The 15,373-nt window shown below is 47.3% G+C and overlaps 1 protein-coding gene across 2 annotated transcripts in view; it reads left to right on the forward strand.

Annotated features, from left to right (window-relative positions):
• SAMD10 (sterile alpha motif domain containing 10) overlaps positions 1 to 15,373 on the forward strand; it is a 60,417-nt gene that overhangs the window by 29,564 nt on the left and 15,480 nt on the right. For both annotated transcript variants that reach the window (XM_060277352.2, XM_035123606.3), the window contains exon 2: positions 11,713 to 11,897. In XM_060277352.2, the coding sequence (XP_060133335.1) occupies positions 11,713 to 11,897 (185 nt within the window). The remainder of the gene's footprint in view (positions 1 to 11,712; positions 11,898 to 15,373) is intronic.

Below are 15,373 nucleotides of genomic sequence, written 5' to 3' on the forward strand. Positions count from 1 at the left end.
AATACAAAGATAAAACAAGAAAGCATAGCTAACTTACAAGTACAAACTTAGAATAAAGTTGATCCAAGACTGCATCTCTCCATCCGGCAAATTGCAGTCAAGAGCCACGCAGACCTCAGTCTTTCTCAGGCTCTTTGAAGATGAGCAGGACAGCAGTACCTTGCTGGGTCATTTTGCAAGACAAAAGAGGACAAAGACCCTCATCTCTAACAGACTTAAATCCCCAAAACCCTTGAGGTGTTCCACGTGGGCTTATGGCTCATTATCCAATCTACGTTAGAGTTGAGGTTTGAATAATCCAATCAAAGAACCTACAACCGTTAGTCTTGTCAATCAAATAGAGGCTACACAGATGTCTTGTGTTTACCCATTAATCAACCTACAGGGCAATTAACGCCTTCAGTTCTCAGAGCACACCGGACAGAGTTTCCTCCCTAATTTCTTATCGCACAGGAATGGGAGATTTCACAGCTGCAAGGTTACACGGGATCAAAAGAACCAGAAATCTTTCTCTTAAAGTTCAGAAGTTTACTTTCCCAGGCCGTTCTCCCTCTCAAGAACCAAAGTCCCATGAATCTTCGCAGTTCCCATAATGCTCTGCACCTGAATCCATGACAATTGTGCCTTAAATGTATGGTGTGTGCACAGCACAAGTGTACCAGTTTTCATGCACTTTGAGTTGTTGTTGTTGTTTAGTCGTTTAGTCGTGTCCGACTCTTCGTGACCCCATGGACCAGAGCACGCCAGGCACTCCTGTCTTGCACTGCCTCCCGCAGTTTGGTCAAACTCATGTTCGTAGCATCGAGAACACTGTCCAACCATCTTGTCCTCTGCCGTCCCCTTCTCCTTCTGCCCTCAATCTTTCCCAACATCAGGGTCTTTTCCAGGGAGTCTTCTCTTCTCATGAGGTGGCCAAAGTATTAGTGTCAGGAGTATGGGCAGGAGTCAGGCTCTGGGGCCTGTAGTGCCTTGCAGGACTGGGGCCTGCCTCAGCTTATGCTGGGGAAGCAAGGCGTGGCCACACAGGTGAAGACCTCAGCTTGTGCTGGAGAGGCAAGGAGTAGTCACCCAGGTGAGGCCACTTGAGATCTCACTGCACCTGGTGGCAGGAGCTGGGAGGGATAAAAGCCCAGCATTTTCCCTTCAGCTCTTTGCCACAGCAACGCTATCCCTGCCTGGTTGCATCTGGCCTCCTGCTCCTTGGACCCTCGCCTTGTCGACGCCTTGCTCCTCGACCCTTGGACCTTCGCCTTGCTTCCTGTTCCTTGGACCTTCGCCTTGCTTCTTGTTCCTTGAGCTTTCGCCTTGCTTCTTGCCCCATGGACCTTCGTCTCTGCCTTGCTCCTTGACCCTGCAACTGCCTGCTGCTGGACCCTCAGCCCTGCACCTGTTCCTGCTTCTTCGCCACCATCTTGCCTCTGGTCCTGACGCCCGCCGACCGGACCGTGACAATTAGAGCCTCAGCTTCAGGATCTCTCCTTCCAGTGAGCACTCAGGGCTGATTTCCTTCAGAATGGATAGGTTTGATCTTCTAGCAGTCCATGGGACTCTCAAGAGTCTCCTCCAGCACCATAATTCAAAAGCATCAATTCTTCAGCAATCAGCCTTCTTTATGGTCCAGCTCTCACTTCCATACATCAGTACTGGGAAAACCATAGCTTTAACTATACGGACCTTTGTCGGCAAGGTGATGTCTCTGCTTTTTAAGATGCTGCCTAGGTTTGTCATTGCTTTTCTCCCAAGAAACAGGCATCTTTTAATTTCGTGACTACTTTGAGAACTGTGTCCCAATCACACCTCTCAGGTGAGACCATTCTCAAATCATGCAGTGTAGCCATAAACAGTGAATAATCCGAGCCACGCAGGGCAGCAATCTTACAGTTTTGTAAGATATAAGAAGCTGCCGCCTTGGCCCACCTAGCTCAGTGTTGCCTGCACTGACGGGCAGCGCATCTGCAAGGTCTCATACCTTGGATCTTCTGCATGCAAGGGATGCTCCCTGTTGCTGATCTGCTGCAATTCCCTAAGTACTATCTCCGGGGGGGGGGGCTTTGAGATTCTATTTATGCAGTCCATGATCTGAAAGGTACCGCGCAGCAGAACTTGTGATTTCAAGGGATGCTAAGATGCACTCCTCTCCCAGGAGCTTGCCAGTCAATAACCACACAGTTCAGAGTTGGAGTTAACTCTTTATTAGCAGCAGTGGTGAACGGTGCCACTTGGCTGCCCGGGGCGGCACCCCCTGGGGGCGGGGCGTCGCTCCGCAGTGCACATGCATCGTGATGCCAGGACGGACTGCGCATCTTCACACATGTGAAGTCCGTCCAGGTTGGCACTGCAGAAGATCAAAAATGATTATGAGGCTCTGGGCAGGAAGTTGAAGCAATTAGATGCACAAATTGTCATCTCTTCTGTCCTCCCAGTTGAACGACATGGCCCAGGGAGAGAGGGAAAAATAGGGGAAGTGAACAACTGGCTTCGCAAATGGTGCAAACAGGAACGGTTTGGATTCCTAGATCACGGTCTGCAGTTTCTTGAAGATGGACTTCTGGCAAGTGATGGACTGCACCTCACAAAAGTTGGGAGGAATGTTTTTGCCACAAAACTCAAAAACCTCATCAGGAGGGCTTTAAACTGACTTATGTGGGGGAGGGAGACAGTGGTCCTGAAGGTAGGAGTCTATCAAATGCTGAAGATGATCATCCAAATGTCAAGGACCAAATGGAGCAAGCAGCATGCAGACCTAGTGGTGGGACGAAAATATCCTTAAATAAGAGACATGGGGGAATGATCAACGGTCTTCAATGTCTGTATACTAATGCACAGAGCATGGGAAATAAACAATATGAACTTGAGCTCTTGGTACAGCAAACTAAATATGACATAATAGGCATCACTGAAACCTGGTGGGATGAGTCTCATGACTGGAATGTAGTAATAGAGGGATACAATCTATTTAAGAGAAATAGACCAAACAGGAAAGGAGGAGGAGTAGCTTTATATGTTAGGGATATGTATACCTGTGAAGAGATCCAGGATTTAAAACTTCAAAGCCAAATTGAGAGTATCTGGGTCAAAATTAAGGGAGAGAAAAACAACAGTGATCTCATTGTGGGAGTTTACTATAGATCCCCAAGCCAAACTGAGGACACAGATGATGCCTTCCTGGAACAGATGGCCAAGCATTCCAAAGGAAGTGAGATAGTAGTAATGGGGGATTTCAACTATCCTGATATTTGTTGGATGTCAAACTCAGCCAAGAGCATAAGGTCGAACAGATTCCTCACTGGCCTTGCAGACAACTTCATTGTCCAGAAAGTGGGAGAAGCAACAAGAGGATCAGCCATTTTAGATCTGGTCCTAACCAATAGTGATGACTTGGTTAGTGGGGTAGAAGTGGCAGGATCATTAGGTGGGAGTGACCATGCTCTTCTGGAGTTTATTATCCAGCGGAAAGGAGCAACCAAGCATACTAAGGTCCAAATTCTAGACTTTAAGAAAGCCGACTTCAGAAAACTTAGGGAAACGCTGGGTGAAATCCCATGGACAGTAATACTAAAAGGGAAGGGAGTTCATGATGGTTGGGAGTTTGTTAAAAGGGAGATATTAAAAGCACAACTTCAGGCAATACCAATGAGACGGAAACATGGAAGGTGCCTAAAGAAGCCAGGCTGGCTATCTAAAGAACTTTTGACTGAGTTAATATTTAAAAGGGATATGTACAAAAAATGGAAAAGGGGGGAAATCTCCAGAGAGGAATTCAAACATATAGCCAGCACGTGTAGAGACAAAGTCAGAAAAGCTAAAGCACAGAATGAACTCCGGCTCGCCAGAGAGGTTAAAAGCAACAAAAAGGGCTTTTATGGGTATGTCCGTAGCAAAAGGAAAAACAAGGAAACAGTGGGGTCACTCAGAGGAGAAGATGGTGAAATGCAAACAGGGGACAGAGAAAGGGCAGAACTCCTCAATGCCTTCTTTGCCTCAGTCTTCTCCAAGAAAGAAAACAACGCCCGACCTGAAGAATATGGAGCAGATGATTCAGCAGGGGAAACACAGCCCAGAATAAGTAAGGAGGTAGTACAAGAATACTTGGCTAGTTTAGATGTATTCAAGTCTCCAGGGCCAGATGAACTACATCCAAGAGTATTAAAAGAACTGGCAGAGGTGATTTCAGAACCACTGGCAATAATCTTTGAAAATTCCTGGAGAACAGGCGAAGTTCCAGCAGACTGGAGGAGGGCAAATGTTGTCCCTATTTTCAAAAAGGGGAAAAGAGAGGACCCAAACAATTACCGCCCAGTCAGCCTGACATCAATACCAGGAAAGATTCTAGAGCAGATCATTAAGCAAACAGTCTGTGAGCACCTAGAAAGAAACTCTGTGATCACTAAAAGTCAGCATGGGTTCCTGAAAAATAAGTCATGTCAGACTAATCTGATCTCATTTTTTGACAGAATTACAAGTCTGGTAGATGAAGGGAACGCTGTGGATGTAGCCTATCTTGATTTCAGCAAGGCCTTTGACAAGGTGCCCCATGATATTCTTGTAAAGAAGCTGGTAAAATGTGGGCTAGACAATGCTACCATTCAGTGGATTTGTAGCTGGATTACTGACCGAACCCAAAGGGTGCTCATCAATGGCTCCTCCTCATCCTGGAGAGTAGTGACTAGTGGGGTGCCACAGGGTTCTGTCTTGGGCCCAGTCTTGTTCAACATCTTTATCAATGACTTGGATGATGGGCTTGAGGGAATCCTGAGCAAGTTTGCAGATGACACCAAGTTGGGAGGGGTGGCTAACACCCCAGAGGACAGGATCACACTTCAGAATGACCTTAACAGATTAGACAACTGGGCCAAAGCAAACAAGATGAATTTTAACAAGGAGAAATGTAAAGTACTACACTTGGGCAAAAAAAATGAAAGGCACAAATACAGGATGGGAGACACCTGGCTTGAGAGCAGTACATGTGAAAAGGATCTAGGAGTTTTGGTTGACCACAAACTTGACATGAGTCAGCAGTGTGATGCAGCAGCTAAAAAAGCCAATGCAATTCTGGGCTGCATCAATAGGAGTATAGCATCTAGATCAAGGGAAGTAATAGTACCACTGTATTCTGCTCTGGTCAGACCTCACCTGGAGTATTGTGTCCAGTTCTGGGCACCACAGTTCAAGAAGGATACTGATAAGCTGGAACGTGTCCAGAAGAGGGCAACCAAAATGGTCAAAGGCCTGGAAACGATGCCTTATGAGGAACGGCTTAGGGAGCTGGGTATGTTTAGCCTGGAGAAGAGAAGGTTAAGGGGTGATATGATAACCATGTTCAAATATATAAAAGGATGTCATATAAAGGAGGGAGAAAGGTTGTTTTCTGCTGCTCCAGAGAAGCGGACACGGAGCAACGGATTCAAACTACAAGAAAGAAAATTCCACCTAAACATTAGGAAGAACTTCCTGACAGTAAGAGCTGTTCGGCAGTGGAATTTGCTGCCAAGGAGTGTGGTGGAGTCTCCTTCTTTGGAGGTCTTTAAGCAGAGGCTTGACAGCCATCTGTCAGGAATGCTTTGATGGTGTTTCCTGCTTGGCAGGGGGTTGGACTGGATGGCCCTTGTGGTCTCTTCCAACTCTATGATTCTATGATTCTATGATTCTATGATTCTATGCTGCTCTGCTCGGGCGGCGCGCTCTGAAGCAGAGCACGCTACGGAGCGGGTTGCTGCTGGGCGGCGGCAATGCCAGCAAACCGCAAGCAAGCCGCAGCTCGCGGTTTGCTGGTGCCGCCGCCGCCCGGCAGCAACCCGCTCCGTAGCGCGCACTCTGTTTCTTCCTGCTCGGGCAGAGGAGGCGAGGGGTGGGCCAGGGGCTGGGGGTGCTGCCCCCGTGCGCTGCCCGCCCCCTTTGCCCCTCCCTTGCTACGCACCTGATTACCAGAAGCACAATCTGAGCAGGAGTGTCAGGCCTAATGTGCACAGCAACCCATCTCTGGGCCAGAGGAGTCTTGCTGGATGCAAACGCCCATCCAGATTTGTCTCGGCTGCAAGCATGGAAGGCTGATGTCTGCACATAGATCTTCCTTGCCGCATTGTCTGTGTGCACATGCATGTCTGTTCCACATCCTCTCTGTGCCCTGCAGTCCTTTCTCCGCTTTCATTAACTGTCCAAAGTTAGACCATGAGAAATCGTGAATCGATGCCGGGGAGTGTAGGCTGCCACACCCCTTCTGCCAGAGTGAAGGGGAGGGGAGGCTCCCAAATTCCTCTCTGGGGTGAGCATTTGAAATCCAGCTACAACCTTTCGAATCAAGGGCACTTGCAACCTTTGCGAGGATGCACTAATCCTGCTTTTACAAAGGGCTTGATTAATCTTCTCCTTTTTTGTTGTTTCCAATTTCCATTCCTTTTCCCTTGACCCTTTTTTACTTGCTTATGCCCCTTGGCCAGGTTTATTTCTGTGAAAGGGCAATTGCTCAGGTACCGTAGGTCATATTTACTGTATTTTCCGCCCCTCTGGCTTTGAAGCTACCCTCTTTCAGGGGTGGATTTCACACATCGGCTTCAGTCAAGGGTCTCGCAGCTAGAGAGGCGATGGAATTAGCACACAATAGATCAATGGCTTTTCGGAACACTTTCATTCCTGGAACACACGAGGCAGACTTACACCGGAGCCCCCGTTCCTCAGCTCTCTGATCTGCCTGTTTATTGTAGTGCTCGCTGCTCGTCTTTGCTTGCCAGGATCAACGGCAGCTTAGACAAAGCCGGATGCTTTTTTATCCAGGGAGACAGGCGTGCGAGTCTCATCCAGGGGAGTTTCCTCATTGACACACACCCCTTTCCTTGATCATGGCGGGTTTTGATATTCTGATTGTTAATGCAGGTGGAACAGTCTGATCTGAGGGTGATTCTCTGGGGATGGTATTTGAGAGAGACTGCCATGCTCTCTCTTTCAGAGCATCAAAGACCTACAATATGTCCACATGGTAAATGCACCACTTATGTGTTTTGATGTCTGTTTGTAAAGGCACCATTTTTTAAGATTTGCCTTGAGACAGTCTTTAAACCTCTTTTGTTGACCACCAGCATTACGCTTTCCATTTTTAAGTTTGGAATAGAGTACCGTAGTTGCTTTGGAAGGCGATCATCAGGCATCCGCACAACATGACCAGTCCTACGAAGTTGATGTTGAAGAATCATTGCTTCGACACTGGCGATCTTTGCTTCTTCCAGTACACTGGTATTAGTTCACCTGTCTTCCCAAGTGATGTTTAAAATTCCTCGTCCTCCTAAGTAGTCTTCACAGGGCAGCAGGGACCCACACTCTGTAAAACAGATAGATTCCCTATGATTGGAAGTAAATTATATTTTCGAAAGCGGAGGACCTCGGGGTCTCCTGTTTCCTTAATGTGTTTTCGGCTGGCGCAAATGATGCACAGCTTTTTGCATTGAGGTCAGAGCAGCAGACATCTGAGTGGAGGGACCCACCACAGCCAATTCCCGGCATAAATCTAGGGTGATTGTGTGGTGAATCATTTGTCTGCCTCCGGTGCGAAAGCTGGCTGTTGAGCGCATCTTCCTCCCTGTGGAAAGTGTCTGGAGTGCACAGCCGCCACCGGCCTCACGGTTTAATTGCCTCAGAGTGAATCAGTATCGCCAGTTTGGGGCTTTGTCGGAAGAAAAGGAAATGTGTGTGTGTTTAAAAATAAGATGACATTTAAACCAACATTTGGGTGACTATCTAGGCTGACAGAGAGCAGAAATGGAAAGACCCAAATGATGCTGTGATTTTTGCTCCTGGTGTCTTTTCACACCGCTTTGGAAAAGACAGTGTTGAGAATAAGATTGAGGGGGAAAACTAGGCGTTGTTTTCTCTCTCTCAGTTATTAATATTTTTATTTTAAGTTTTTCTTTTTCCCGTTTGATGCACCTTCAAAGGTGTTGCCGCTTGAGCAATTGAAATAGAGGAAATATTTATATGAGATATAAATACACTGCATAATGCAGCAGGAAAAGCCTGGGAATAAAACCGTCATGGAGGTAAAGGTGGGAAGTCAAACCATGGAGGGAAATATGTATTAAAGTCAGAGTTAATTTGGTTTTTGGTTTTTTAAAAGTGTTGCTGCCATAATGCCAGCAATCTAACGCAATGAAAAAGGACGCTGCCTTAAACATTTTGTAAACTGCTTCAAGCTGTATATAAAATGTATTAAATGAATAAACAAAACTAAGAAGAAGAAGAGTTTGGATTTGATATCCCGCTTTATCACTACCCGAAGGAGTCTCAAAGTGGCTAACAATCTCCTTTCCCTTCCTCCCCCACAACAAACACTCTGTGAGGTGGGTGGGGCTGAGAGACTTCAGAGAAGTCTCCCAGCAGCTGCATGTGGAGGAGCGGAGACTCGAACCCAGTTCCCCAGATTACGAGTCTACCGCTCTTAACCACTACACCACACTGGCTCAGTGGCTAAGTCAAGCCACTGGTCCATTTAGCTCAATATTGTCTACACCAGTGGTTCCCAACCTTTTTTTGGCCGTGCCCCACCTAAGCATCTCTAAAATCCTGCTCCTGCTCTCCCCCCCACCCCCTTTGTAACATGTAACTTTTATTATTCAAAAACTGAACTCCTATTCACGTGGAGGAAGCCTAAAAGGCCTTTAACTTGGTCTGAACAAGCTTCCAAAGAACATGGCATCCATGAAAGGAAAAAAATAAAAGAACAAAAGGACAGTTGAACTACTGAGGAAGAAATCACTAAGAAACTGTTAAAAAATAACAACAATAATATGAAGTGATATGAAAAAATAGCAAATAAAGTTTCAAAACATATGATAGAGAACTGAAATGCATAAATATTAAATGATTTTAATGGAAGCTTTCCCTGTAATTTATATACAGTGGTACCTTGGTTCTCAAACGCCTTGCTACTCAGACAACTTGGAACCCAAACACTGCAAACCCGGAAGTAAGTGTTCTGGTTTGCAAACTTTTTGCGCAAGCCGAACATGCTCTGTTTTGAGTGTTCTGCTTCCATTTTGAGTGCCACACTCAGAGTGTTACGCTGAGGTCTGTCTGTTTTTGCGATTTATTTTGCATTTTTGTTTTTGCGGCTCTTTTTGTTTTGTTTTTGTGACTGTGTGGAACCCAGTTCAGCCACTGATTGATTGTGTGACTGCAGTACATTGTTTATTGCTTACATTTTATGGATCAATGGTCTCGTTAGAGAGTAAAATTCATGTTAAATTGCTCTTTTAGGGGTTGTTTTTCATTGTCTGGAATGGATTACAGTGGTGCCTCACTAGACGAATTTAATTCGTTCCACGGGTCTTTTCTTATAACGAAAAATTCGTCTAGCAAATCCCATAGGAATGCATTGATTTTTTTTTTTTGCCCATAGGAATGCATTAATTGAATTTCAATGCATTCCTATGGGAAACCGCGATTCGCTAGACGAATTTTTCGTAAAATGAATTCGTCTAGTGAGGCAACCTCCACTCGAAAAATCCTTTCGTTAAGCGAAAAATTAGTCTTACAGGGCGTTCGTCTAGCGAGGCACCACTGGAATCCCTTTTGCATTAATTTCTAAGGGAAAGCGCGCCTTGGTTTTGGAATGCTTTGGTTTTGGAACGGACCTCCAGAACGGATTAAGTTTGAGAACCAAGGTACCAGCGTCTGCACATCCAATGCCACGGAACCCGGATGTAAACACTTCCGGGTCCGCGGCGTTCGTAAACGGAGGTAGTCGTAAAACGAGGTTCCACTGTATGTGGGGCAGGGTTTACATGGCCTCCCTGAATATTTTATTCAGGTTGGCACCCCTGGTGTGGATCAGCAGCCGTGTTCCTATGTACATCGAAGTTCCAATTAGGCTGCAGACTTTAAAAATATATTCCGCATATGTTTCTCCTCCATCCGAGAGCCAGTGTGGTATAGTGGTTAAGAGCAGTAGACTTGTAATCTGGGGAACTGGGTTTGCTTCCCCACTCCTCCACATGCAGCTGCTGGGTGACCTTGGTCTAGTCACACTTCTCTAAAGTCTCTCAGCCCCACCCACCTCACAGGGTGTCCTTCGGGTAGTGATAAAGCGGCATAGCAAATCCAAACTCCCTAATAACACTGATGCAAAATATTATTTGCTGCATGCCATGCATAGGGTCCTAGGAGGCAGAAACCACTGACCCAGCTCTGGTTCCGGGCACGTAGCTTCTGTTCCAGCAACCCTGCAGCCCAACTAAAGGCACAGCTCATCCTCTTGAGTTGGGATTTTTTTAATACAAACATCCCCACCCTGCTGCCTGTTTGCACTCCCCTTCAATAAAGCTTTTAATTGCTGGGACACAACGTTTAATTGCATTGCATTTAGATTGCTGGAGGGGAATTGGCAGTCCAGCCTAGCGGAGATCAGAGAGCGCTGTGGCTCGGCTAACCGCAGCATTTGATTCAGCCCTCTCTGCTCCAGCCCGACCGCCGAGACTATATGTATATAGTGAAACGACGCGATGTACATCTGGGAGCAGATGTGTCCAAGTTCAGCGGATTGCGCGCTTGAGTAAATAGGCACAGGCTTGGGCTGCAGCCTGAATCCGTGTTGTTTGACTTGGGTTAGGGAAATATTTAATATACCTTCCAGCTCGGTGGACGTTTGACAACAAAACAGTTTTAAAACGAAAGAAACTGCCAGCAATAATAGCAAGGCCAAAGAGCAGCCCCCAAATGCCACCCCCCCAAAAAAATCCAGGAGGAATAGACACACATAGCTGGGTCATAGGTAATAGAAGGGAACCCAGGGGGTCATCTAGTCCAACCCGTGCAATGCAGGAATCTTTTCCCCAATCCACAACCCCGAGATAAAGAGTCTTGTGCTCTACCAACAGCTGCATACAAGGAGATGCAAGATCCTTCTGATCTGCTTTCTGGAATTTTCCAATGAGGAGGTCACCTGAGACTCCCGAGGCAGAGAATTTTGAGACCTGGATGCCTTAACCAAAAAGGTGCTGTTTGCATCCCCTCTCCCCGAGCCTCCGCGAGAAGGAGGCGCCTGGAGCAGGGCCTCTGTCAGTGACCAAGCATGCAGGGTCTTGTCTGAGGAAACCGTTCTCATAAGGTTCCCTGAGAAATGGGATTGATGGCTGAACCACTCTGGGAGTTGGAGCCCAAAGTGAGGAATGGGGGTCTCCTAACTTCTCTCAGAGCCCTTAGCAAACTATAGCTCCAAGGGGGAAGGGAGCCATGATGGTTAAAAGTTCTATGGTAGCTTGCACCAGGCCCTATCGCTCTCCCTGAGCCTGCCTCACAGGTTCGTTGTGAGGATGAAGGGCAAGGGAACAGCATAGCCCCCCCCAAAAGCTCTAACGAACAAGGGTGGGATAAAAAAAATGCATTTATTTGTGTGCTTGTTTGCTTATGGTTGCGTTTATATCCCACTATTTTCTCCGAGGGTCTCAAGGTACACTGCTCCCCATTCAATCCCCGCGACAACCCTGTGAGGTAGGTTAGGCTGAGAGGCAGTGACTGGCCCAAGGTTGCTCAGTGAGGTTCATGGCCGAGTGAGGAATTTGAACCCTGGCCTCGCAGGTGCCCTAGTCCAACACTCTGAATATGATTTGATCTTGAGGGGACGGGTGTGTTTGTGTAGGGGACGAATGTTGCATTGGGAGAGGATTACTGCCCCCCCCCTTGATGTCCGCAGTTGGTTTTAAGTTCTCACCCTTCTCTGCCCAACAGCCGCCGCCGCTCACTTCAGCTTCTGCCAGAACCTTCTAGAACACACCGTGTCGGCCGAGAACCTCAATTACCGCCTGCAGAGGAACTCTGGCAGCAGCCTGACCTGGCATGACGGGCGAAGCCAGCGGTCGGCGGGAGGGAGGACCGTCAAACTCCTGCAGCAGCCAGGAACGGAAGGCTCCCAGGTATGATGGCAGGCAGGAAGTCTGCAAATGTCGCCGGGATCTACCCCTCAGCAGCAGGTCCGTCTTAAGCATATCCGGCACCGTGGTGCAAAGATCCCTTGGGCACCCCGCCCCCTTTCCCAGAGATGTCAACCTTTTTTAAGTGGGGGACCTTTTTTAAGGGTGTTATTATTTCCTTGAAGGGGGCCTTCCTGCCCTGGCGACTTACCTTCCAAGTTCCGGACTGCAGAATCCGGGACCGGCAGCCATTTGACACAGGGGGAGAAGAACGACTGGGGAGAAAGCAGCCCTTTCTCGCCGGTCGTTCCTCTCCCTCTGCTGCTGAGAGCAAGGTCAGATCCCGGGGAGGGAAGGAGCCCTGCCGGGGTTGCCCATTGGCGCAGCCGCACCATCCGTTCGCCTGTCGGGGGTGCCGATTGGTGCGGCTGCGTGATCCGCCTGCCCACCGGGGCTGCCCATTGGCGCACCCGACCGCCAATTGGCACAGCCGCATGCCCGCCAGTGGTGCTGGCGCTTTCAGATGCTTTGCTGCTCCCTCCTTCCTCTGCCTCTGCACAGAAACGCTGTTTACCTTCCCGCTGGAGCGGTACCTATTTATCTACTTGCACTTTTAGGCGTGATTTCGAACTGCTAGGTTGGCAGGAGTTGGGACAGAGGAATGGGAGCTCACGCCGTCGTGGGGATTCGAACTGCCGACCTTCTGATCAGCAAGCCCAAGTGGCTCAATGGTTTAGACCACAGCGCCACCCGTGTCCCTGAATCACAGAATAAAATCAGGATATAAAACCACAAAATACATAATAAAAATTAAAACAACAACGCAATAGTCCCCCCAACACACATTATGCTAAGTGAGAGCAGTTTTCATGAATGCTTTCTCATCAGAAAGCATCACGCTCATTCCTAAAGACATTGCACTCTCCGCTGACCTTTATTCCAAAGAAACTGAACCTTGAATAAGTGTGGGAACCTCTGGAATCTCTCGCTGCTCAGAGATTGGGGTGGTCTGTAACATGCACCATCCCCCCCCCAAGAATTTTGGGAACTGTAATTTACTCCCCCCCCCCCCAGCTACCATTTCCAGGGCCCTTAAGAAACTACACTTCCCAGGGTTCTTTGAGGAAAGCCATATGCTTTAAGGGTGTGGCACGGATTCTTGGAAGCCGTCGTGGCACATCTGCAGCGGCCCAAAGAAAGCCAAGACCAGCCTCCTGCTTTGGGGATTACGGAGGTGGCCTTTCAGTCAGAATTAAGCCCAGAAACCTGCCAAAAACCAGCTCCTTTGTTCCTTTCCTTCTCAAAAACAGAGCTTTTCCTCCCTAACATCCTTCTTTGAATCTCAGTTCTCAGTTCCGTCTTTTGCAGGAGGGGCACTGAAGCAGGGGAGTTGGGGGGTGGGTGGGACGAGGGGCTAGAAATGCAGAACTGGCTGCCTTCGGCCTGGAAGGAAAATACGGGGGGGGGGGAGGAAAAAAGAAAAAAGCTTCCTTTTAAACCAACTGAAAAATTGCCTCCAGGTGCCAGTCTCTGCATCTGTTCCATTTATGGGTCACGTTTGAGGCAATGTACGCCAGCTTGGGTTGTGGAGAGAGGGAGGGGGATGAGAGTGGCAAATCTAGACCATTTGCCAATTTGCAAGAAAGAGACTTAGCGTCAAGAATAATGCACAGTTTGCTTTGGTCTGGGGGGAAATTGCTAGTTGCTCTAGGTACCTATTACTCAGAAGCAAGGAGGGTTATTTGGATAACAGTTGCTGTGGGCTCAGCGTCTTTTTTCCCAGGGAGGATGCCGTCACTCTTGGGCGCAGATTTCCTGGGCCAGTTTCCTTTTCTCTCCGGGAATTAAGGCATGCATTTGCTCTGCTCTGCGCATTCGAAAGCCTGCTTTTCATGCTTAAAAACAGAAAAAGATCGGATTCGCTTAAAGACTCTAAAGGTGAGGCCGAGCCAAGGGGTTTCTTTCCCTCCCCAAATATCCCTGACTCAAACAAACAAAACAAAAATGAGCAGAGAACTGGCAAGGGGGCAGAAAAGGGTAACCAAAAGGATCGTGGGGGATGTACGCATTGAACGCTCAAATTGCTATGCCATGCCGGTGCTTGCCTTTGGAGCATGTGCAGAGTGCTTGTGTGCCAATGCCCATGTGATGCCACAAAGGATCATGGGAAGCAAGGAAGTTCAGAGTAGCCTTTTATAAGGAGAGTGCTGTTAGAGGGGAAAGGGTTGTTGTTAATAATAATAATAATAATAATAATAATAATAATAATAATAGAATTTATATACCGCTTTATACCCGGAGGTCTGAGGGCGGTTCACAGAAAAGATCAACATAAAAACCACAATATATATAATCAAAATAAAAACAACAACCCAACAACACACCCACCCCATACCTGGTATAGGTGGTGTCCGAACTTTTTTCAAAGAGGGCCAGATTTGATGAAGCAAAGGGCCAACCCAAGTTGTTAACCTTTAGGGTTGAAGCTGTTAAGATTTTTTTAGGATTTTACCCCAGGAAATAAACTGCCACAGGGGCTGCATTAAACCGACCGGCGGGCTGGATTAGGCCCCCGGGACAGACTTTGGACATGCCTGTCCTGAAGGGTAGGGTCAATAATAGAAGCACTTACATGATTGTTGCTGAACTAACCTTGTTAAACTTGTATTCTGATTTTTAGGGAAATATAAATATCTGCACCTGTTGAGAATATTAAGATCCTAAGGGTTAGCAACAATGATATCCCAATACCCTGCGATGCAGAATGTTAAATGCTATATTGCTGCATGGAATGACCCTGGCCCTTTTTTCTCTTCCTTCCCGTACGGTATTACATATAGGTCTATAGTACCATATATGTCTATAATATCATACGGTATTACATATATGTCTATATGAGGTCCAGCGTCAAGGGCCTTCTGGCGGTTCCCTCGCTGCGAGTAGCCACGTTACAGGGAACCAGACAGAAGGCCTTCTCGGTAGTGGCGCCCGCCCTGTGGAACGCCCTCCCACCAGGTATCAAAGAGAAAAACAACTACCAGACTTTTAGAAGACATCTGAAGGCAGCCCTGTTTAGGGAAGCTTTTAATGTTTAACAGACCATTGTATTTTAATATTTTGTTGGAAGCCGCCCAGAGTGGCTGGGAAATAAATAATAAATTTATTATTATTATTATTATTATTATTATTATTATTATTATTATTATTATTTGCTGTTAAGCCACTTGGAGACCTTCAGACGACAAGCAGCTAATAAGCTTAAAAAGCGGTAATGATTTGTTGTTTAGCCGTTTAGTCGTGTCCGACTCTGACCCCATGGACCAGAGCACGCCAGGCACTCCTGTCTTCCACTGCCTCCCACAGTTTGGTCAAACTCATGTTCGTAGCTTCGAGAACACTGTCCAACCATCTCGTCCTCTTTCGTCCCCTTCTCCTTGTGCCCTCCATCTTTCCCAACATCAGGGTCTTTCCAGGGAGTC

Source organism: Zootoca vivipara, chromosome 7 (genome assembly GCF_965207765.1).
Source record: "Zootoca vivipara chromosome 7, rZooViv2.hap1.1, whole genome shotgun sequence".
Lineage (NCBI taxonomy): Eukaryota > Metazoa > Chordata > Lepidosauria > Squamata > Lacertidae > Zootoca > Zootoca vivipara.